The sequence below is a fragment of the Balaenoptera borealis genome (assembly GCF_965194805.1).
Source record: "Balaenoptera borealis genome assembly, chromosome: 6".
NCBI classification, from domain to species: domain Eukaryota; kingdom Metazoa; phylum Chordata; class Mammalia; order Artiodactyla; family Balaenopteridae; genus Balaenoptera; species Balaenoptera borealis.
This window is the reverse complement of record NC_138863.1, coordinates 42,529,707-42,551,969: the sequence shown is the minus strand read 5'-3', so window position 1 is coordinate 42,551,969 and position 22,263 is coordinate 42,529,707. Positions and strand designations below refer to the sequence as shown.

General features: G+C 38.5%; 1 protein-coding gene and 1 long non-coding RNA gene across 2 annotated transcripts in view; both read right to left on the bottom strand.

Annotated features, from left to right (window-relative positions):
• TMEFF2 (transmembrane protein with EGF like and two follistatin like domains 2) overlaps positions 1 to 12,340 on the bottom strand; it is a 246,624-nt gene extending 234,284 nt beyond the window's left edge. The window contains exons 1-3 of the mRNA XM_082397419.1: positions 11,750 to 12,340; positions 9,255 to 9,364; positions 1,519 to 1,648 (exon numbers count right to left, since the gene is read on the bottom strand). Coding sequence (XP_082253545.1) covers positions 1,519 to 1,648; positions 9,255 to 9,364; positions 11,750 to 11,921 — 412 coding nt within the window. The 5' untranslated portion in view covers positions 11,922 to 12,340. The remainder of the gene's footprint in view (positions 1 to 1,518; positions 1,649 to 9,254; positions 9,365 to 11,749) is intronic.
• Positions 12,341 to 15,494: 3,154 nt separating this feature from the next.
• The window catches only part of LOC309631036, a 39,251-nt gene continuing 32,482 nt past the window's right edge, over positions 15,495 to 22,263 (bottom strand). Inside the window, exon 2 of the long non-coding RNA XR_014246029.1 lies at positions 15,495 to 22,258. This is a non-coding gene — a long non-coding RNA (uncharacterized lncRNA). The remainder of the gene's footprint in view (positions 22,259 to 22,263) is intronic.

Below are 22,263 nucleotides of genomic sequence, written 5' to 3'. Positions count from 1 at the left end.
CAAGTGGTGCACCAGTCCAACTTGCCTCCCAATCACCCTTGCAGGAAGGACATCCACATTGTGAGGCAAATAATCAAATAGGAGAAAAGACTACTTAAAAACCAAAACCAGAACGAAAAAGCCTACATCATTGTCCATGAGGAATGATACCTTTCTCTTCTGCTAATTCTTAGAAACTTCGGTAGTCACCAGTACAACCTGGAACATTGTCAACTGCTAACAATCAATAGGCCTAAGATAATCTTTTAAAGCAGCAGTCTCCAACCTTTTTGGCACCAGGAACTGGTTTTGGGGAAGACAATTTTTCCACGGACAGGGGTTGGGGGGATGTTCAGGCGGTAATGCAAGCGATGGGGAGCAACGGGGAGCGGCAGATGAAGCTTCTCTGGTTCGCCCTGGTCTGTGGCCCAGGGGTTGGGGACCCCTGTTTTAAAGAATATGAGACTTTCTCTTGCTCATTTACCACCCTGCCCCAGCCATCATACACATAATTTTTAATATAATTCCCCAGAATAGAAATACCTGTTATCTGAGAGAGACTTTCAATAAAATAGACCTTTCTTGACACTATTCTATATTTCCAATTTTGAAGAAAGTCCTTATATCATTATTATTTTCCTTGAATATGCTTATACCTTCCAATTCCTCAGAAATTATGACTTTCCAGAAAGATGTTTATTTGCCATTAAGAACAACTATCAAGGGACACTAAAGTTTCTTTAATATATGTGACTTTAATGTTTCAAGCCTAACCTGAAAACTCAGCTTCATTTTACAGCATGGTTTTATCAAGTTGGGCTGTATTCCTCTTTTTTTTTTCCTTCCTGTAATGCTATTCAGCTCTAATAACCATTGTACTCAAAAGGAAAACCTGAAAAACCAAAGAGCCTATGAAGTCACTCTTCTTCCTTACTTTCTTTAGAGCATTCTTGGTACAATATAACTAAAAAGTTTTGTGGGAGCCCAGGCTGACTGTGTCAGAAAGGACAGATGTCATTAGAAGTCATGTCTATCACCAATACATTCTTTAATATAATCTGCTCACTGTTAAGAGGAGCATTTTGCAGGGCTGCTAAGGTTAGACACATCTTAACTTCCAAACCCAAATCTGCAAACTGCCTCCCACCAGATGATCCTATTGTTACAAACAAACAAACAAACTTTATTCATGCATAGATAAGTTTCTTATGTTTGGAAACTGAGCAGTCAATCTAGATTTCTAATTATGTTATTCAGCTGTCTGTACTTCATTAAATAACATACATATTAAAATCTACCAATGTCCTTATGGTACATTTATCTTTCTTCCAGAAGTGACTTGAAATGTAAAAAGACATAGAATAAGAATAATGCATACTTTGTACGAAAGAATAAGAGGCTTGTCTAGCTAATAATATATAGTTTGGATTATTTATTTGGATAACAATAAACAGGACATAACGTGAAAAGCAAGACATGGTTTTTGGATTCAGAATCCATTCCGAAGGTTTTCGGGAGTCTTCAGGATCACATACATACCTGTGGCACATGATCCTTCAGACACCACCAGTATCTCACTCTGCTGTTTGCACGCAGCCTGCCGCAGGTAACACTCATTCTGGTAGCTCTCCCCATTGGAGCCACACACAGGCACATAGTCACTGTTGCACTGGGGAGCACACAGATGTAAGCCTATGGTTAGTACTGGAGTCTGCATGCCTCTGACATCTTGAACAGAAATCATCATTTACAAAAGAAAGCACTTGTCTTCATTTTCAGTGATCCCCCTTGTATCCAGCAAGTCTTTGACTTTGTAAGGACACCATTCAAAGATACACAAAAGCAGCGTCAATTCATCTGATTCAGATAGGGGGAAAAAGAGCTTCTAAACTGATCAGGCAATTCCAACAAAGTGATAGGACAAGCAATAATAAAAAGATATAACAACAAATGCATCAATATTATTTAATTTTGTTTCTGATATGTGGCCCATATGGTTTGGTGGAAAAAAATCAGAACATGTTACAGTATTCAAGCTATTCAAAAATAGTGTCTGTGTTTGGAGCAGAAGTATATAGCTGAAATGCCAAAGAATTCAGTTACTCCTTAGTATGTTTTTCCTCTGTTGAATTTGAATCTTTACAAATTTCTAAATATTTGGATAAGACATTTGAATTCCTAATTAATTTTTCATATATTTTTAGACCATTGGATGTTGATGTAGATACAGTGTAGAAAGAAACAACAGACCATGGAATACAGAAAAAAAATCAACAACTACTGAACCATATGTAAACTTGATTATTCAAAAGTATGACTTAACCTATATTTCATAAAACAAAAAGTTCATTTTTAAACAACCTCATTACAAAAATGTACACATTTTACAATGGAAATTAGGCAACCTACAGGGTGTACTCATGATAATGTAATCACACTCTAAGGCATTAGAGATACTTGGCTGTGTTCTGCCTGCTAATTACGCCACTGATGTGATTATCTACAGATGCGTTACATCGTTTAATTTTAACAAATGTAATGATCAAGACGATTATTTATAAATACTCACCCATGCCAGAAACTAAGTAAAACAAATCATACATATACATGTATGTGAAAACACTTTTCTGTTTTTTACTTCTTATTAAAATATTTGGATTTTTGATGTGCTAATTCATAACACATATAAAATAAACCAATAATTTAGTGAGATGGCTAGGGTTTTAATATATATGATAATAAACCTAAAACTCTATCAAAAGTTAAATTCAATTCAAGGATTTATGCAAAAAAGCAAATTCTCAATATGGTTATAATCTGATGATAAAAACCTGAGATTCATTTTCTTACTCTATTTTCTTACAATATCTGTACTTCCTTACCAATCAACCATTTAGCTCTTGTTCGTTGCCTTTTTGTAATAGCTTAACCATCCTAACCATTTTTTAAATGGTATAAGACAATGTTCTCTGAAATGACAGTTTTTTGAATCTGACTTTACAACTATTATTGAAAAACTTAAATATAATTTTTAACTAATAGTTATGTACTATTCTCCTAATAGTAAATTCAAATTGTATGACACTCATAATCACCATAATTGCTAACAGGATAATTTAGATACTAAATCATATCTATTTAGAAATTATTTAAATATGATTAAAATGATTGAAATATTTTAAATATGACATATTTTAAAAATCTTTATTTCTACAATTTCTAATCTAGACATTCTGGAAGGTTCTATATAATAATTTCTTTCCACAGTTACACTATATGGCTACCAGACTCAGTCTATCTACATTATTATATTTTAAAAACTATTTTGATAGGAACTTTTCACTCAGGAGGATCTCTAATTCAGTAGGCAATTCACTTCTGACCAGGTGATACCTGTGTAAGGGCTGTCTTCCACAAGCTTTCCAAATATATATATACCTGAAAACTGACCTACCATAAAACTGAACATCTTTATCACTACTGAAAAAAAAAGGCAATAAGAAAATGTCAGTAAAGAGTTGAGTTTTCCAATAAGCAATACTGAAGAGACACCAAATAAATGGAGGTGGTGCTCATGTCAGAACCATGGCCAGGGAGGCAGGTGGATGTACAGGTGCTTGATTAATGGGCTGTGTTCAGCATCGGGGACAGGAGAATGTAGGGAGGATTTATGAGGACCCACTACCACTACAATGGTATCTGAGAACATGGAAGAGGGACAAGAAAGAAGTGACCAGCTGGTGACATATTATAGTCAGTAGACTTGCTGACCTTTTCAGTAGGCAGATGAGAGTCATAATTAGTGTGAACGGCTGGGCTAGTTAGCTTCTCATGCTTGGTTCCTAGCTTCTTGTCCCAGGTTACCTTTTTTTTTTTTTTTTTTTTTTTCCCCAGGTTACCTTTTAATCTCCATCTCCAGCCCTGGTTACAATACTTTGTGTGTAGATTACTTGGGCCCATGTTTTCTTCTCTCTAATACCTAGAATTTCTCTATTTATCCTTCTCATCTACTTCTGTAGATTATTCAGATGTAATCAGAAGATGAGGAGTGAGGGGTGGGAAGTATTTATTATCTCTGTCAAGTGCTAGTACACAATGCTGATATGCATCTTAAAATATCGAATAAACTGATAAAGTGCTCATATGCCACTTCTGAAGGATGTAGTAAGCCAAATGTGAACAGTGCTAAAAACAGAGCTGCCAAGTTCTATGCACAAGCCAAAAGGAAGATTTGTATGGAGTTGAAAAGAGCTTAACTGTAGATAATCAGCACGATGTATTTGGCCCTTACTACCATGACTTGCACTCATTAAAATGAATAACACATGGAGGAAGCATACTCTAAATCATTAAGGCTCAGGAGTGGAAGTCTGTTCCCAGGTTCTCCCATTTCTCTCACTGCCTTAGTGTAGGACCTTGTGTATATCACTCAAAAATGAAATATTTAACAAGTTTATAGCTTAGTTCCCCCATTCGAAATGGTTAACTGGGGCATTTGGGAGGATTAAGAGTCATGTTTCAAAATGCTTTGGAATACTCATTTATAAAAAGAAATGTAAATTATATGCCTTTCATGATCTATATTTTAACTAACAGAGTTACCATCTAACATCGACACTGAAGCATGCGTATCTAAAATTAGAAAAACAAAGGAACACAGGCTAACCCTAAGTACAAAAAAATAAGCTAACTACTACATTAAAATATGCCAAATTATCGGAAATAATTTTCAGTGGTAATCATGAATACTGCTCAGTTTCAGAGGAAGGGACAGATTCAGATGTTAGGTGACTTGCTAAAGGCCACATAGTTGGCTGGTAGAGAAAAAACAAGACTCAGGGCCAGATGGTTAAGCTCATAAATGTATGTGTTGTCCAAACTTCCTCTCAGGGGAAAAGTGATTCTGCTTCCTTCAGATGTTTTAAAAATCTTAAGTTTATTTTCCAAATATGCGTTTTTTCAGTGAATGATTTTGTTCCAAAATGTCCACATTGCTTAAGAAAGCAGCAACATGTCACACCAGTGGATTCAATGAATACATGGAATTTGTTTTGCTACAAATGAACAAAAAATTTATGTGAGAAATTTTTCATATGATTTATTGCTTGTTTGGTTAATAAGAATTTCTTTTAACTGAGATTTCAGCAACTAGAAGCTATGTATAACTTACATTTTATATATTGTCGGCACCTTCCATAGAGTCTGGCATATAGAAGGCGCTCCACAGATGTTAAGTGAATTCTGTTATATTCCCGGTTGTCAAAGGCTTAGGAATAATGGCTTAGGATATGGCATGTTTCTCTTCCAAAAAAGAAAGAGATAAAAAAACCCACATATGTCCCAATCCTTTGATCATTCCATAGGTAACTTTTACTTCTCTGTGACTACATTTTTTCATTATGGAAAATTTTTTATGATTTTAAGTGAGTGGGCAGGCCTGTGACTATGGTGAAAGTGACTCTGTGTGACTTCTGAGGCTAGGTCGTTAAAGGATACAGCCTCTACCTGGCTCTTTCTCACTCACTGGATGCTTGCCATTGAAACCCAGCCACTGTGCTATGAGGAAGCCCAAACTAGTCCAAATGGAGAGATCCACATGGAGAAGGACCAAGATCCCCAGCTGACAGTGCAGTATATGAGTGAGAGTCCTGAGAAGAGTACAGAACCAAGTCTTTGAGTTCCCTCCCCGGCTCAGCTAACGCCAAGAGGAGCAGGAGGTGAACTGCTTCCATTAAGCCCTGTCCAACTGCAGATTCACGAGCAAAATAAATGTTCATTGTTTTGAGCCACTAAGTTCTGGGCAATTTGTTATACAGTCCTAGTTACTGGAACAATTGCAGATCTAAAGCGTGGCTTATTAAATGAAAACATTTCACATTTGAATTAAATGATACCTGAAAAACATAAGGCTTCATCATATTTTTAAATTATAAAGTGATCATTGATCATTACATACTAATTGATATGACCAGTGCTATCTATGAATAGCTGCATATGTGTCTTCTTTTCTTCCCCCCTTCCTTCTTTAATCCATCCACCCATCCATTCATCCATCCGTCCGTCCATTCATCCATCCACTGTTTCTAAATTTTCAAACCACAACTGATTTACCAGAATGACAAGGATATCATTTGGTATACAGAGAGGAAGGTAGGATGCATGAGGTTGCAGTCCATTTCTGAAACTCATATCATCATCCAAGAATTAGTTGTACTACTTTTGACATCAAGAGTTGTCTACAATAAACTGGTACTTTTGTTGTTATTATAATGTTTTTATTTGCATGTATAATGTCCTAGAAAAAATTAGATTGGTGTCAAAGGACCTAGGTTCTTGCTTTAGGATCACCACTTAATGGTAAGTTATTTATATTTATGGGTCTTAATTTCCTTATCTGTAAAAGGAGGAGAAAATAATTATCTCACTCAATTGTGAGAAATAAATGAGATAACATGTTTGAAGGGTAGAATATGTTTATCATAAATCATCTAAGAGAAGTGAAGATAAATATTTGTTCACCTTAGTGCTCCAATTGTAATCCAAACTGAAAAACATAGATTATACACTCATATACCCACTTCTCTTTGAAATTTATCTCTCAGCCAGAAAGACCACAGTTGGCACCCATTTTGAATAGAAGAATTTGGACTTGTATCTGAAAGCAGGAGAAACAGAGGAGATGACCTAAGCTAGTTTAGAACAGTATATAGAAAAATAGATTTTTCAGGACATCTGCCTTTTCATCAGACTGGGCAAAAAAAAATTCTCAAATTAATTTGAAAGTATTGGAAAGTACTGAGTCAAGATACTCTTAGCTTAAAATATCTATTATTCTTTGCACAACTTGTGATCTTGAACTTAATTCTGCCACTCTCTATTCCTGGTATGTACAGAGTCTAAATTTTCCACTAGGGAAATGTTTATTTTCTCCTGACAGACTGACAACTTTGCAACACACAAACTAGTAGCAGCAGTAATCTAGTAGTAAATTTAAAATGCTACAGGCATTAGGAAAAGGAAATTTACGTTTTAGTTTCTTATTCAAACTCGTATTCACTCCCCTGGCCCCCCTGCAATCTATACCACTCAACGATTATTTAAATTAATGACAAATGTAACTGGCTGACCGAATGCATGAAAAACATAAATATCTTTGTGGGTAAAAGTTATACCAAAACCCTCTGTGCAACCTGAAAACTGAACACAATTTCTTTAATAAGAAAATTATAAATTTTCTTTTAGTAGCATGCATCCATTTAGAATTTTGTGAACTCCTCTTTTTCTTTCTCTTGGCAAAATCTTGTTATAATTATGGCTTTCCATTTGAGGAACATTCTTCTTGGTTCATTTTATACTGTATATGAGTTCACTTCTTATGTCTACCCTTGGTTATGAAAATAATAAATTTCTGGGAATTACAAACTGAAAAGGGAAAAATCCACAAAATCCTGTGGGCCTTTAACTAATGATTTATCCAACTATATTTTCCCCTTAGTTAACGTTTGTATGAAGTATGACTTGCAGAGTTCTTATGCTCCATCACTCTCAAGTAGTTCACTGAAAGAACATAATTACGTTGTTCAGTATGGCTAGAGACCTTAGAAATTGGTGTTGCATGAATATTAAATATGTATTCATGTTTCCAACACTATCGTATGGTCTAATGACTGTAACCTGGGCACAGCAATACTTACCCACCAGGTGGTGGTGCACTTTACAAATATCAGCTGTTTATTACTTTTCTTAGGAAGAAAAAAATAATGTCCAAGAAGTTTCTAGCTTATCTATAAGCCATTCAAAACCATATTGAAATGTGAATTCCCTTCTTTCTCTCACTGGGAGGTTGAACTTAACCTAAAATATTTAAATTTCATCAACAATTCTAAATATTACATACAGTTGGCCCTCCAAATCTGGGGGTTCCAAATCCACAGATTCAACCAACTTCAGATAGAAAATATTCGAGAAAAAAAAATTCCAGAGAATTCCAAAAGGCAAAACTTGAATTTGCCACTTACATAGCATTTACATTGTATTTACAATGTTTACATTGCATATACATTGTATTATAAGTAATCTAGAGATGACAAAGTGTACAGGAGGATGTGCATAGGTTATATATAAATTCTACATAAGTTTATATAAGGGACTTGAGCATCCTTGGATTTTGGTATTTGTGGTGGTCCTGAAACCAATCCCTGTGGATACTGAGAGACAATTGGACTATAACAAATTTTAGACCTGAATTTGAATTCTAATATTTTATTTGTTTTATAGCCTTTTTAATTTTTTTTAAAGTTTTGCTTACAATCTTGGAAAAGTTTTCCCTTATCCCCGGTATATACTTTCATTAATGGGAATATTTTCTAGTTGAACCGTTTGTTAGATTTGATGTGTATTTTACAAAGTAATTCAACAACACTCAAAGATGAACGTAAGATATCAGTACAGCATCTCTAATACTTGAATTATAAAAACATATTGAGAGAAAAAAAGGCTTATACTTCACATGGTAGAAAGCATTTGTTAGATGATGACTATAATAATGACATTGAGTTCTATCTTTAATAAATACTAATAACCTAGTTTTGATAATACCACAACTGCAATCGCTCTCTCTTTTAATTTTTATTTATTTTTTTAACATGAGACAAAGCACATCTTCCTCATGTTTATGAAATAACTTTTGTCTATTTGCACTCTTTTGGATTCCTGGGAGATTCAGTTGTAATTGAATGTGGTATCCATGAAAAGTTGACAAATATTAATAAGTGCTGTGATTTCCAAACTAGCACAGTAGTTTTAAAGTCACATTGATAAGGAGTTCATTTAAAAACTTAACCAGATTGCCAGGATAATAAAACCCAAGACCATTAAAACAGAGAAATATGACCGAAAGAAGATAGCCCCAATCAAAAAAACAAAAGTATAAATCCACACTTCTAATCCAGCAATGATTTTGACTATTATCCCCAGTAGTTGACTTATAGCATGCATGTTAGAAGGGGCACAGAAACATAATTTTCCTTTGACACACCAAAAGAACAACCTGAAACTTTCTACCTTCAGTGGCATTTATAACTGTGGCACATACATTTCTCCAAAAAGCTGTGCCTTTTTGACATCAGTTGGCTCTCTTGCCAGTACTTTTGTTTGGTGCCAGCTTTCCTCTTAGCTTGCATAGCTATAAATTGCCAAGTGATGGGCTATAAAAGAAGATCTCTGCTTTGTCGTCTCATTAATGAATCAGAAGATGCAAATACCAGACTTCTTACCTTGAACTGACAGACGCAAGTCACAGTGTCTCCAATTCTTAAACATTCCCCATCAAATTTACAGGTGTTGGTGTCACAGAGGAAGAGATCATTTTCTCTGTCATCATAACCTCAAATTTAAAGAGAACACGCCAGTCATTAAATGTTATAGACTTGAACAAAAAAAGAAGTATCTTGAAGCTTTAAAAGAACTTCCCTAAATGTTAATTCCAACAACCACAGCTGTACTGCAAGGTCATTCTTTACTGAAGACCTAAAAAAATTCTAGTTAAGTGATTAATGTTAGTTTCTTTTTTTCACTATTCTTTTCTAGTCAATTGTCTTTTAATAAGCTTTTTTGATAATGCTCTTTTATTTTAGCTTGGGTTAATACTGGTAGTGGTGGATGAATATTTAACACTTGCTTCTTAGCTTCCTTATTATTTTCTCATTAAGTAGACTATAGTTTATGACCCCCAAACTTCACATTTTAGAAAAGAGCTGGTGATGGTCTCAGAATGCCTTTTACCATTTCTTCATCTTTAATCATTCTTTTGCTTTAAGGTCTGCAACAACCCCTTATTTGGAATTTTTCCAGACAAAGAGGAAACAAAGGCCCAATAATAAAGATAAACAGGCACAGTGTTTTCTCTGATGGTCTGTCTGGCTCAAATGAAGATTGATCACCTCCAAGTTAACAGGGGTAAAGGGGGGGTGCCAGGTTCTTGACAATCTGCCTGGAAAACCAGTTTATTTTCTTTAGTTTCTGCAGATCCTTATAAGATATCTGGTAATAATGAATTTCTTGACTGTCAACCCCAATTTCATATTTAAGTTAGTTCCTAAAACAGTACCATAGTTAGGGATGAAGCAAACTAGTCATGTTGGGCTACAAAGCTATCAACATTCCAAACAATTGATTTTGCAGGTTACTTAATGTTCCTATGATAAAGCACCTAAAAAAGTGATTAGGTACCTGCAAAGTGGAACTTAGTCTATCCAAAATAACATATATGCATGCATGAGCCACGAATAAGTTAAAGAAAACATGCTGAGTTTTATAAAAATGCCAAATTTAGAAATCACCAAAAAGAGAACAAGGGCAATATATTGACCCAAATCTAACAGGGTTGCAAATCCCAACTTGTCTTTAAAAAGCGCAAACTACAATGATGTATAATAATTTTCCTTGTGGAATTTACATCAGTAACTACCCAGGACGACATATTCTTTTATCCTATAAGTTACAGTTGGTCATTCCCTCTTCTCCAAAGTTACATACACTTCAGCTCACACACATCCCCGAAAGCCACTTTATTCAGAGCTAGATTCAACTTTGGTGGAATTATATATACAGAAGATGAAAAATTACATACACACTTGCTAAAACTAGAACAGACTAGACCTTGGGGACAATACCCAGGCATGTTAATGCAGTTTAAAATGCCAGTGAAATCACACCACAATCCCGCCGGTAGACTATGGGCTATCATACTGAAATGCGAAGCTACTCGGACAGTGCAGCAACTCCCATCCTCGGGCGCTATTTAATTAGGAGGCTTCAGCACAGCAAAGCTTGCCGAGCTCTCGCGTTCAGATTTTGAAGGGACCCGAGCAAGCAAGAAGAGCGCCTGACGCACTCCAAGGAAGCCTGCCCAAAAATGGAGGAGTCAGCGCCCAGTGGGGTCCGTTCTGCCCTCCGCCCGCCTACGCGTGAGCCTGCCCGGCCTCGGTCATGCACAGCCCGGCCTGGTAGACGGGCGAATGGTTGTTGTCTCAACTTCCTTCGACCATCTAGGAGCTTGGGGAGGCAAGAGAGAGGCAATTCGGGGATGCAAAAACAACGTCTTTTGCAGCCAACTAGAGAAGGAGGATGTGTATGCCTGTTTGTGTGTGTGTGGAGAGAGACAGAGAGAGAGAGACGCAGAGACAGAGAGAGACAGAGACAGAGAGAGAGAGACAGAGAGAGAGTAACTGAATCTCTTGAAACACAAGCTCCTTTAGAATTTCTGTGACCTGGTCTTGAATGCCAGACAAGTGCACCCTCATGGCACTTTTGCCAGTAACAGTGTTTCCCCTGCAGTCACCATTTGATTTATTGCTTTCTCGCTCGTTCTTTCTCATGAACTTATTTCTCTCTCTTTTTTGCTAGACTTTTTCTTTAATGACAGAAAAGGTTCTGTTTTACTGTTTCCCCAAGGATTGGTGCTCTTTTCAGTGAATCCACAAAACCATCCCGCTTAATATTTCTTAAAATCTCCGCAGCTCCAGTTTAAGTGCAAGGATGCAAAGGTTCCTACACCTGCACTTTCTGTCCTCCCCAGGACCCCCGCCCCCTTCCTTAGCGGCCTGCAACAGTTCTCTGTGCTCCTCTGGGTTGAGGTCGGTGGTCTCAAGGGTTTGGAGCGGTTGGAGTCGAGGGGCTGGGGAGACGCACTTGGGGAGGTTGGTCTGTACTGGAAACGCGCGTTTCCTCTGAGGGGTTAAGGGGTCGGGGGCTGGGGTTCTGGACTTACCAGAGCAGTTCCAGCCGGTGGGCGTTTGGCAGTCACTTAAGGAGGTAGGGAAAGCTGCGAGCTTCACCGGGCGGGCTACGATAAGTAGCATTACAGGCAGCAGCAGCAGCCAGCAAAAGCCCTCGCAAAGTGTCCAGCTGCTGCACTGCCGCGGGGACTCCCACAGCACCATGACTAGTTCGCGCAACTCTGCAGCAGCAAACGGCTTCGGAAGAACACAAGATCGCGGGGGTCAGGCAGCGGGCTACTGAGCATCCCGCGGACAGCGGCAGCAGAGGCGGCGGCGGTGGCAGTGGCACCTGACGGGGAAGCAGCAGCCAAACCCGCGCATGATCTCCAGAGTTTCAGCAACATCCAGTGACCCCGCTCAGCCCCGGGAGCGAGAGGGTCGTGCACCGAAAAGCCGCACCGGAGACGCCGTAAGCTGCTGCCATAAGCAGAGGGCTCTGGCGAGCCGGGGCAGCAGGAGGAGACCGGAGTCCAGAGGGCAGAGGAGAGGAGCCCAAGGGGGCTGGGTGGAGGGAGAGTCAAAGCGCCCAGCAGCCTAGCAGCCGCCTCTCGCGCTCTGCCGCCCGCATCCCTCTGGCGTTTGGGAAGCAGCAGGTCCTTAGCCCGCCCGGGATCACGTGGGAAGAGGCAGTCGGGCGTTGATTGGCGGAGCGGGATGCAGGTCCCGGAGGGAGGGGTCGGCGAGGAGGTGCTAGGAGGAGACGACGGCCGATGCCACAGATGGGCTGGCTCACCAGGCGCTGGCCCGAGTGGGGCTAGGCGGGGATGGCTCAAGTGAGAATCGCGGGCTTCAGAGCGGGCGACTCCCACACCTTTAAATACCACCTGCCCTTTCACTCTCCGCCGCAGGACGCCCCCTACCGCGCGCTGGGTCAGATCTCGCGCCCCTCTTCCGTGCGTGACCCCGGGCTGCGAGCGCCCGCCGCGGCTGGGTGGCGTCTCTCGGAGCTGGAGCTGGTGAGGGGGGAGGTGGCTGAGGAGCGGTCGCAGCAGGGAGGAGAGGGGAAAGAGGGCACGGAGGAGAGGGCGTCCTGCCGGCGCCCGGCGCGCTAGCGTGCGGGAGCGCGCCGCCTGGCTGTAACGGGATACAGGCCGGGAATATCGCCGCGGAGGGAGCGGCAGGAAGCAGGAGAGGGTGAGAGGCGGTGGCGTGAGTACAGCGCTGGCTGGCCTGGAGGAAGCAGCAGTTCCCACAGGAGCCTGCGAACCTAAGGCTGCTCAACGAGCGGGCTCAAACAGCCAGCCAGGCTCTCTCCGCTCTCTCTCTCTCTCCCCTCCCCTCCCTGGCCCCTCACAGCCCAGAATCAGCCCGAGGAGTGGAAGGTTTGAAGCCCTCTCCCCACCAAACACTCGTCTCCAGCCGGGAGCCTATTTGTGTGGCTGCCTGGGAGGTGCGGGCAGATGTGTTTCGAAGGACAGATTTGGTCGGGACAGGTGGTCAGAGAGTGGCCGGAAGGCTGCTCCGCATCAGCCACGGCGGGTTGCCGGGCGCATCCGCCGGGAAGCGGCGTCTGAGAGGAGCGGCTCTCTTTGGCGGCGCGGGTTGTGGCCCTGGGAGCTTTACGCGGGTCCCTGCCGGATCGCCAGAGACGTGGGCGAGGCAAGAAGGTCTCACTCGGCAAGTCTCTTGTTCAGCGCCTTTTCTGCTTTGGCCCCAGCCAGCGCCTGGCAAACGGCGTAATAGGACCCGCCTTCCGTCTGCTGCATTCTTCACGCAGTTAGACAACACTCTTCAGCCTAATGGTATTTTAGTCTCTAGTAACGAACGGGACCCAGAGCTTCCCGGGACACGGATGGAGAGGAGCATCTTTCTCTCGTGACCCGGATCGTTGTTGCACAGTGTTTTGGATGAGTTTTCTATGTGATTATTCAGTGTCTTCTATGCTGTGTGATTGTTTTGTGATTCAGGATTTTTTTTTTCCTTCTCTTCCCGTACCCTCCTTTCTCTATCCCCCCTCTCTCCCTTCCTCCCCTCCTTCCTTCCCCTCCCTCCCTCTCTCCCTTCCTCCCTCCCTCCCCCCCTCCCTTCCTTCCTCTTTCTTCTTTCTGTTTTTCTTTCTTTCTTTCTCTCTCTCTTTCTTTCCTTTATTTCAAGAGCCCTCATCTCCTCCTTATTTTTCTTTTTCAATCTTGCCTTTCTCCCTCTCCTGTGTCCCTTGAAATTAGAAGAACATTGAGTGATAGCATCTCACAGGCAATTAGCGTCCATTCCCAATCACTTAACAGAGGCACCAATACCCTTTGAAAACAGAGACTATCTATCCTTTGCAGGCTCCACCAGAAAAACAAACTATACCCAAGCTATCTTTTTAAGGACTTTAACCTCCAACCTGCTCCCACTTCCTTGCTTTTTAACTTCTCCTTTGAGAGATGTGATCGTGCAGCACCTCAGTGCCTCAAAGAAATCTTTTTTTTTTTTTTTTTCCTGTGTGAAACCCATCTCTTTATCTTATATCTCCGCCTCCGCCCGGAGAGTCCCCCCATCCCCCCGCCCACCTCCAAAGATTTCTGAATCTCTGTGTCTCTCGCTCCTGGCAATTAAGCAGCAGATCCCAGCATTCTAGTCGGTGGCATCGCGCTCCTCACCGACGAAGACTCCATTAAAACAGATCAATTTGACCAGACATTGGAGGCATCAGAAAATCAGCTTCTAGACAGTGCAGCTAAATTCTTTAAGGAAACAGAATGCCCATTAGATAGAGCTGACAGCCGATATGGCAAAAACAAGGAATCAGAGATGTCTTTTCGCTGCACTCTTTCAGCAGAGAGGGCAACATAAATACACGCCTAATCTAGATCAAGATTTAACAACTCCCCAGTTCAAAGTGAGGACATGTCATTTTCCATAGCAAGGCTGGTGTGGTAACTAATCAGGCTTATGAAAATAAGTCATGCTTGAAACTGCAGGCAAAGTCCTTAAAAGTGTTTATGCAGGAATTATGATAATGAAACAGGACCTGCTAGGGTATCAGTGCTTGGCTATAGCAGTAGAATTTTACGGAACCTCTTAGCTGAGTAAAACTGTTATTGAATTCTCTGCTAAGTAAAATTTTGGCATGCTTTCTAATAATATGTACTCTTCCTAAGACATTTTGCCCAAAGTAACTTAAAACTCCAAAGGAGTTAATTACGGGTTGTGACTAGTTAACAAAAACAGTTGCTTCCACAGAGGTTCTTTAAATTATTAAACAGTTTGAAGCAAAGCCTTTCCAATAGGAATGCTGTGATTTTGTTCAGCTTACTTTGTACTTAGTGTTACAGTGCCACCAAGAAACAAATTCTGAAACTGGCAAGCACCACCAAGTGGCAGAAGAACATCATTCACTGAACAGAGCATCGTATTATTGAATACGTAAATAAAAATATATACACTCTTTAGCCTCATCATTAGTACCAAGGAAGTAGACGGGCCTTAATTTTTATGGCAATGAAGATCGGATTAGTGATTGGATTAGTGCTTCAACTTTCCCCCCAACAGGATCAAATCCGTTTACTTATTAGAATTGAATTTAAAACTAGGTCTATGAATTGTACTTTGCATGGTGCATTATATGATTACTAGTGGTACAATCCAATCATATCATGCATCTGTAAAATTTTTTATTTTAAAATACTACACTACACGAATGCGTAAAGAATAGAAATTGCTATGAATTTTGAGATCATACTAGTTTATCCTGAACCTAATGAATTCTATTAAAATCGGAAATAATAAAAAATAAATAAATAAATAAAATAAAATACTACACCATATTTGCTTTCAATATTCCTGAGCTAAATCAGTTTATTTGCAGCATACACACTCTAGAATTAGCTCTGAGGGGGTCAAATTGTCATATTTTTAGATAGAAATAGCACAGAAAAATTTTTTTAAAGTTTTTTCCCCCGCATGGAAAGGACATCATTAAGAAGTATGAGATTACTCAGAGCTTTAATGGGAGAGGGAGAGGTTACCCTAGAACAAGAATAATTTAAGATAAATAAACGAACCTGGGAAAATAAGACACACTGACAGTCAGAGCTCTGACTCCTTTCTGCTCTCTAATACTTTCTGATGCTTCAATAATGGTAAGAGATGTAGTATGCTTTTTAGGTATCAGACCTTGTGTCATGCAGTAAGGAATATATTGTTTTTATTTAATTCCCACAACACCCCAGCACCTATCATGAGACAAGGAATGCCATTATTCTTATTCTACAGAAAAGGCGTATGGCTTTTAAAGCATCAAGTAACTTGTCCCACTTAACAAACTAGCAGTGGCACAGCTAAAATTCAACACAGTTCTGTCTGGTATCAGAGCCTGAGACCTAAGTCACCATATTCTGCTGTATGGCTGCCTCTTAGTCTCTGAGAAAGGAAACAGTAACTGGGAACACACCTGCTCTGTCCATGCAGGCTCTTTGTCTGCCCTTTTTATGGAGCACCAGTAAGACCCACACTCATTAAATCTCAAACATGAGGAATGAGATCCAGTAGTTTCTATACTTGGAATTCATACTTGAAATTCATATGAATTACTTAAGCTTTTTAAAAGATAGACAAATTCTAGGCCTCACTAGCATGGATTCTAATTCAGAAAGTCTGGGGTTTGACTGTGGAATCTATATTTTAGTATTCATTTTTGAAAACTAAGGTAATTCTTGCATCTATATGAGAAGTGAAAGGATATCTGGGTTCTTGCTCAGTTTTCATAGGACTTTTGGCACAGAAGTTTCTAAAACAGGTTCTAAAAGGCTTGTACTCTGTGCAGATGAACTGTTGTACACGTCTGACTCTCTATCTACCATTAAGAATTGAATTTCCATATGCATATGTTTACCAAATATGTATTAAGCTTCTGTTATGTTTGATTTACCAACTCTGTGACTGTAGATGGTTTCCTCATTTGTAAAATATGGGTAATAATAATACCTATCTCCTAGGGTTCTTTTGAAGATTAAGGGAGATATAAAGTATGATTTAATGGTAATGGCCTTGGGGAGAATGCCTGCATAAATGAATGAATGAATGAATACATAAATATGTGTGTGTAGTTATATATATGTATATATATATAAAGTAATTAAAGATATACAAGTCATATGTATATGATATCAAAATACACAATATATTGATACTGATAATGAAGTACTGTATCATTTTCATATCTAACCCAATACCTTAGAATTTTGTCCCTTAATTTGTAGCCTTCCTCAGATAGATAGGTATAATGTCCCAAATCATTATTCCCTCAGTTTTAAATAATTTATTAACATAAAATGCATATTATATTATCAGTAAGTAATAAATGTATTGAACTGTGTTTAATTTTGTAGATCAAATGCTATTGACAGTGTTTCAGAGAAGTCATCTTCATTTCTGGTTGATTTTTTTAACTGAGAGTAATTAAATTTGCTATTTCTCCACCCTTTGCTACTATTAGTTAATGATGCATAAATAACGAGCAGTAATTTAAAGTAATAATTTTATGGAAGAAAGTTTTCTCTGTGCCTCATCGATTCCTGTGTCTTTAATTATTTTTGATAGTTTATGTTTAGATTTCAGCACTGGTGAAATAGTTTATTTCCTCTTAGGGCAGTGGGCCCCAATCATGAATGTACATTGTAATCACCTGGGGAATTAAAAATAACTGCTTTAGAGTCCCCACTCCAAGACTTAAAATCTCTGGAGGTGAGGCAGAGTCATTGGTATGTATTTTTAAAGTTTCCCTGGTGATTGTAATGCATAGCCTTTGTCGATAACCACTGCCAGTGGTTAGTGAAAGTGAAATCAGTAGGCATTTCCTCATTATACAAATATCCAAGTTTCAGCAGGTTAAAGAGTGATTTTTTTCACTTAAAAATTTAAAAATAAGCATCTCACAAAAGCTACTCCTTGATTAAGATATTTAACAAAAGCAATATGCAGCAGTTAATGTTTGCCACTAGTTTGCCAATAGTTTTGGGGAACAAAACCCTATTATTTAAAAAGAGCTAGATATGCAAAGCAGTAGACACCTCAGTATAATTTGGTGTCTTTTTATTTACAAACTCGAAAGTTTTCAATTGCTATTTAATTTAATCATAGCCTTATCTTAGAGTTTAGTTTCATACTGTTCTTCAAATCACTATGAAACATTTTTTTCTTTTCTGCAGTCAGAAGCAGGAGCTTGAATCAGTTTGGGATGAAACTGCTTTTTATGTCTGTCTTTGGCTACCTGTGGCTTTTATTGAACTAGATTAGAAGTGGACTACACCTGGCTTTGTGAAAAGAATTAGTAACAGGAGTTCTTCCAATTTGTGTAATTAGTATCATTTCTCCCTCTATTATCTGTGACACTGAATTGTTTTTTGTTTGGGTTTTTTTCCCCTCAAATTACTTGTCTGTGGCAGAGCAGGTCACTCAAGAACTGATGTTCTCAACCATATTGCTGCTCCTTCTAAGCAAGTGTTTCTCCCCTGCCTCGCCCCCCAATAGAGGAAAAAAAGAGGGACAAGTCTTCTGTCATAAAATAAATTTGGGAAATGCTGCAAGTAAACACCACTCAGCACTTGTAGCTTCACAACGCACATTTGCATATTAAAGGCTCTGAGGAGCCCTGCAGTAAAATCAGACTAAAACACATCAAATAAAACTAAGCACCTGTTTAACTTTATTGAATTCAAATTTTCCAATATTATTTGATCATGGAATCCCTTTTAGCAAGAAAACACTGCAATAAACTACGACAATGGATTTCTATGTCTTACACCATTAGTAACAATAGTTTAGAGGAATGAGGCTTTTTAAAAAATGGTGTCAGTGTGTTAGATGAGAATGATAATCATTTCCTCTGACTTCTCTTTTCACAGAAACAGTAGTAAAGTTGGCTCACAGTAGGGTAAATATTCCTCAACCGTATGGTCCCATGTGACTTTCCCTGTCATCATAAACATGTGGGAAGATAATTAAAATGTCAGCCCTACCACCTTACAACCTTTAAGATTTTTCCTTAATTTTGTCTTATGTAAACTCAAAATTAAATACTCTAATATCCTTAGCAGTGATTGTAACATAGGATCTGATACAGATTGTGTCTGATAACACTACTTTCTGAAAAACTGTATCTTACATTGTTGAACATGCTAAAAATGTTTAAATAGAAATTTTCACAAGATTTTAAAGAGAATTTAATTGACTTCTTTACACCTCTATACTTATCTCTTTGCTTTGCAGCAAAAATCTGGACACTTAGCCACTCACTGGCTATTATTAGAGCTTATGATATAATGGCAAGGCAAGGCCGCACAACAGGGGCCAGGAATCTGTATACACCTGGGCTGGAGTCTTTGCCCTGACACTTACAAGCTGAGTGTCCATGGGCAAGTTACTTGGTTTTTCTGTGCCTCTGTTTTCTGTGTTGGCCAGAGTTCTTTTCATCACTTGAGTAACGAAGAATCTTAGCCTGTTGTAAGAGGGAGAATATGTGGTGGAGCTCTAGCGGAGGAAAGAGGCAGGCTACAGGAAGGATTGAAATCTGTAAGTAGAAAGTCATCCAGAAAGTTAAGGCAGATGGTCATTTTATCTTTCTGCGGCGGCGTCTTCATTTTATTTTTCCTTTTTTTCTTACTTTAGCTATTTCCATTCTTCTTTCTCCCCATAGACCAGTTTTCTCTGCAATCCTAACATCCCCACCTCAGATGTGAGTGTTTATAAATTGTATCTTACTGCATTAGATGTCTACTGTATGTTATATATGTATTATTATGAAATTGTATATATTTTAAATTTTAGTACATCTAATAATGGAGAAGAGATGTCTCCATGGAAACTTATTTAATAACTATAAAACTAGCTTAGTTTTTAGTTTATGTAAATTCTCCAATTTACTTTTTAGAAGTCCTGATTTTCGTATGTAAGATTTGCTTTTCATATTAAAATAATTAGTCAAATAATGTTGAATTTCAAAGATCTTTAATTGCAGCTCAGGGACATAATTCTTTGTCCATGTGTACCCCAAGGATGTACCAAAATGCTTTATACATAGTTGACATTCAATGGATGATGCTAAATTAAATTAAAATGCTAAAGCTAAGCACATTAATCGTCACACTCCAGAAAGAGTACACCAGGAAAGTTAGTGAAATCACTTTGTAATAACCTGGAAGTTCAGTGTAGACCTTTTTTTGTTAGGCAACACTTTTGTTTGTTTGTTTGTTTGTTTGCCGTGCGGCTTGTGGGATGTGGGATCTTAGGTCCCTGACCAGAGATTGAATCCGGGCCCTCAGCAGTGAGAGCGTGGAGTCCTAACCACTGGACCGCCAGGGAATTCGCAGCAGCACATATTTTGGATTAAAAAAGCAAGAACTGCGAAGGTGATGTTTGAACACACCAGGGAGCACCTCAGCAATGGTTAGTGTTGTTGAATTCCTACTTCTGCCTAGGTGTTCCCTCAGGAGTGGTCATTAGTCTCAGTGCCTCATGTGGGCAGAGCTTTATTCATGGTCTCAGCCTGTAATTGTGCCTTTATTTTTCTCTACCTTTGTATTTCCCGTTGCTTCAAGTCAGGAGATCAGCCACCCAATTCGTCAGATCATAAGCAAAATAAAAATTGTCTTGATGTGAAATTTGAGATTTTCAAGTGACATGAGCAAAGAGAGAGGAAGGTAAGCAGCAGGTGATATTTGGAGGCCTCTCTCACACACGCTACATGTGTGTGTGTGTGTATAAGCATATACATATATGTAAATAATATACATGTGTAAATACGTTTGTGTGCATGTATACGTCTACATGTGATAAACAATTCAAACCATAAAGAACAGATTATACAGAGTCATCCTGCCTTTCTAGCTTCCAGGTCTTCTTATTCCACAGAGGTAATTGCTGCTGCTAGACTTTTAGAACCCTTCTAGAATTGTCCAGGCATATTTTCTCTCTCTCTCTCTCACATTAAATACATAGACTCATTTAAAAATGTGCTGAGTAAAATGATCTTCCATTCTTTATATATATATGTGTGTGTTTATATATATGTGTACATATGTGTATATATATGTATATATGAGAGAAATCAAAATACAAATGTATACATATAAATATATACAGGCATACACACATATAAATATATATAGGCATACCTTGGAGATACTGTGGCCTCAGTTCCAGAACATCACAATAAAGAGAATATCACAATAAAGAGAATATCACAATAAAGCGAGTAACACATTTTTTTGGTTTCTCAGTGCATATAAAAGTTATGTTTACACGATGCTGTAGTCTTTTAAGTGTGCAATACATTATGTTGAAAAAAGTAATGTGCTTAATTAAAAATATTTTATTGCTAAAAAATGCTAACCATCATCTGAGCCTTTGACGAGTCAATTTTTGCAATAGTAACATCAAAGATCACTACTCACAGAGCACCAGAACAAATATAATAATAATGAAAAGTTATGAACAAATATAATAATAATGAAAAGTTATATTGTGAGAATTACCAAAATGTGACACAGAGACATGAAGTGAGCAAATGCTATTGGAAAAATGGCACCTATGGACTTGCCACAAACTTTCAATTTGTAAAAAAATGCAATGGCTATGAAGTGCAATAAACTGAAGAGCAAAAAAATGAGGTATGCTTGTTTAAATACATTTTTGTATATTTATATGTGTGTGCATGTGTGTATCCTTTTGATTTCAAATGGATTCTTACCATATACATTGTTCTATTTCTTGCTTTATTCACTTAACACAAGGAGAGCTACTTCATTTGGCTGGGTAGAATTCTATGTTGAATATCTCATAATTTATTCAGTCCATTATTTATGGACATTTATTTTATTTTATTTGCTAATTAAAATTAATGCAGCAGTGGTGTATGATCTGCTGTCTTTTCAACAAGGATATCTACCCCATTCCCCCAGTAAAGAATCTAAAGGCCACAATGACAGCATAACTATGCTTTTAGGGGGAAATAATGAGGTAGCTAGCAAACAAAGCCTTACATTTTTGTTCTTAACTACTCTTAATAAGGAATGCATTTAACCTAAGTACAATATTGGAAATATTAGAAAAATCTTTCAAATTTAATTCCGATATTCTTGCACACAAACGTTGTAGTTAGAACATAATTTCTTACAAGCTGATTTTCTCCAATTGCTGGCATAGTACATAATGATCCCACTAAAATCTAATGCAATATTAGTTGTCGTGTTATAAAATTCAATGTAATGTGGGTTGGTCTTGAACTCTTTCCAAGGGAGCTTAATTATATCATACAAAGATAGTTGCATCAGTTAGAAATAGTGTTTAACATGACACATCAGTGTAGACAGAGTGAATTAGCTCTCTCCTCTCACAAAGCCAAATCTTCCTTTTTCTGAATTTTAGAAACTTTAAAAATGGTGCTTTTCCACATACACAGGCATTTGGATATGGATTAGCAATCACACAAGCAGCTTTAGGGTAATGGCCAGGACTCTGAACTTTGCTTAGAATCTGATTTAAGTTCTGGCTCTGATTCTTGAAGCCGTGTGAGCCTCAT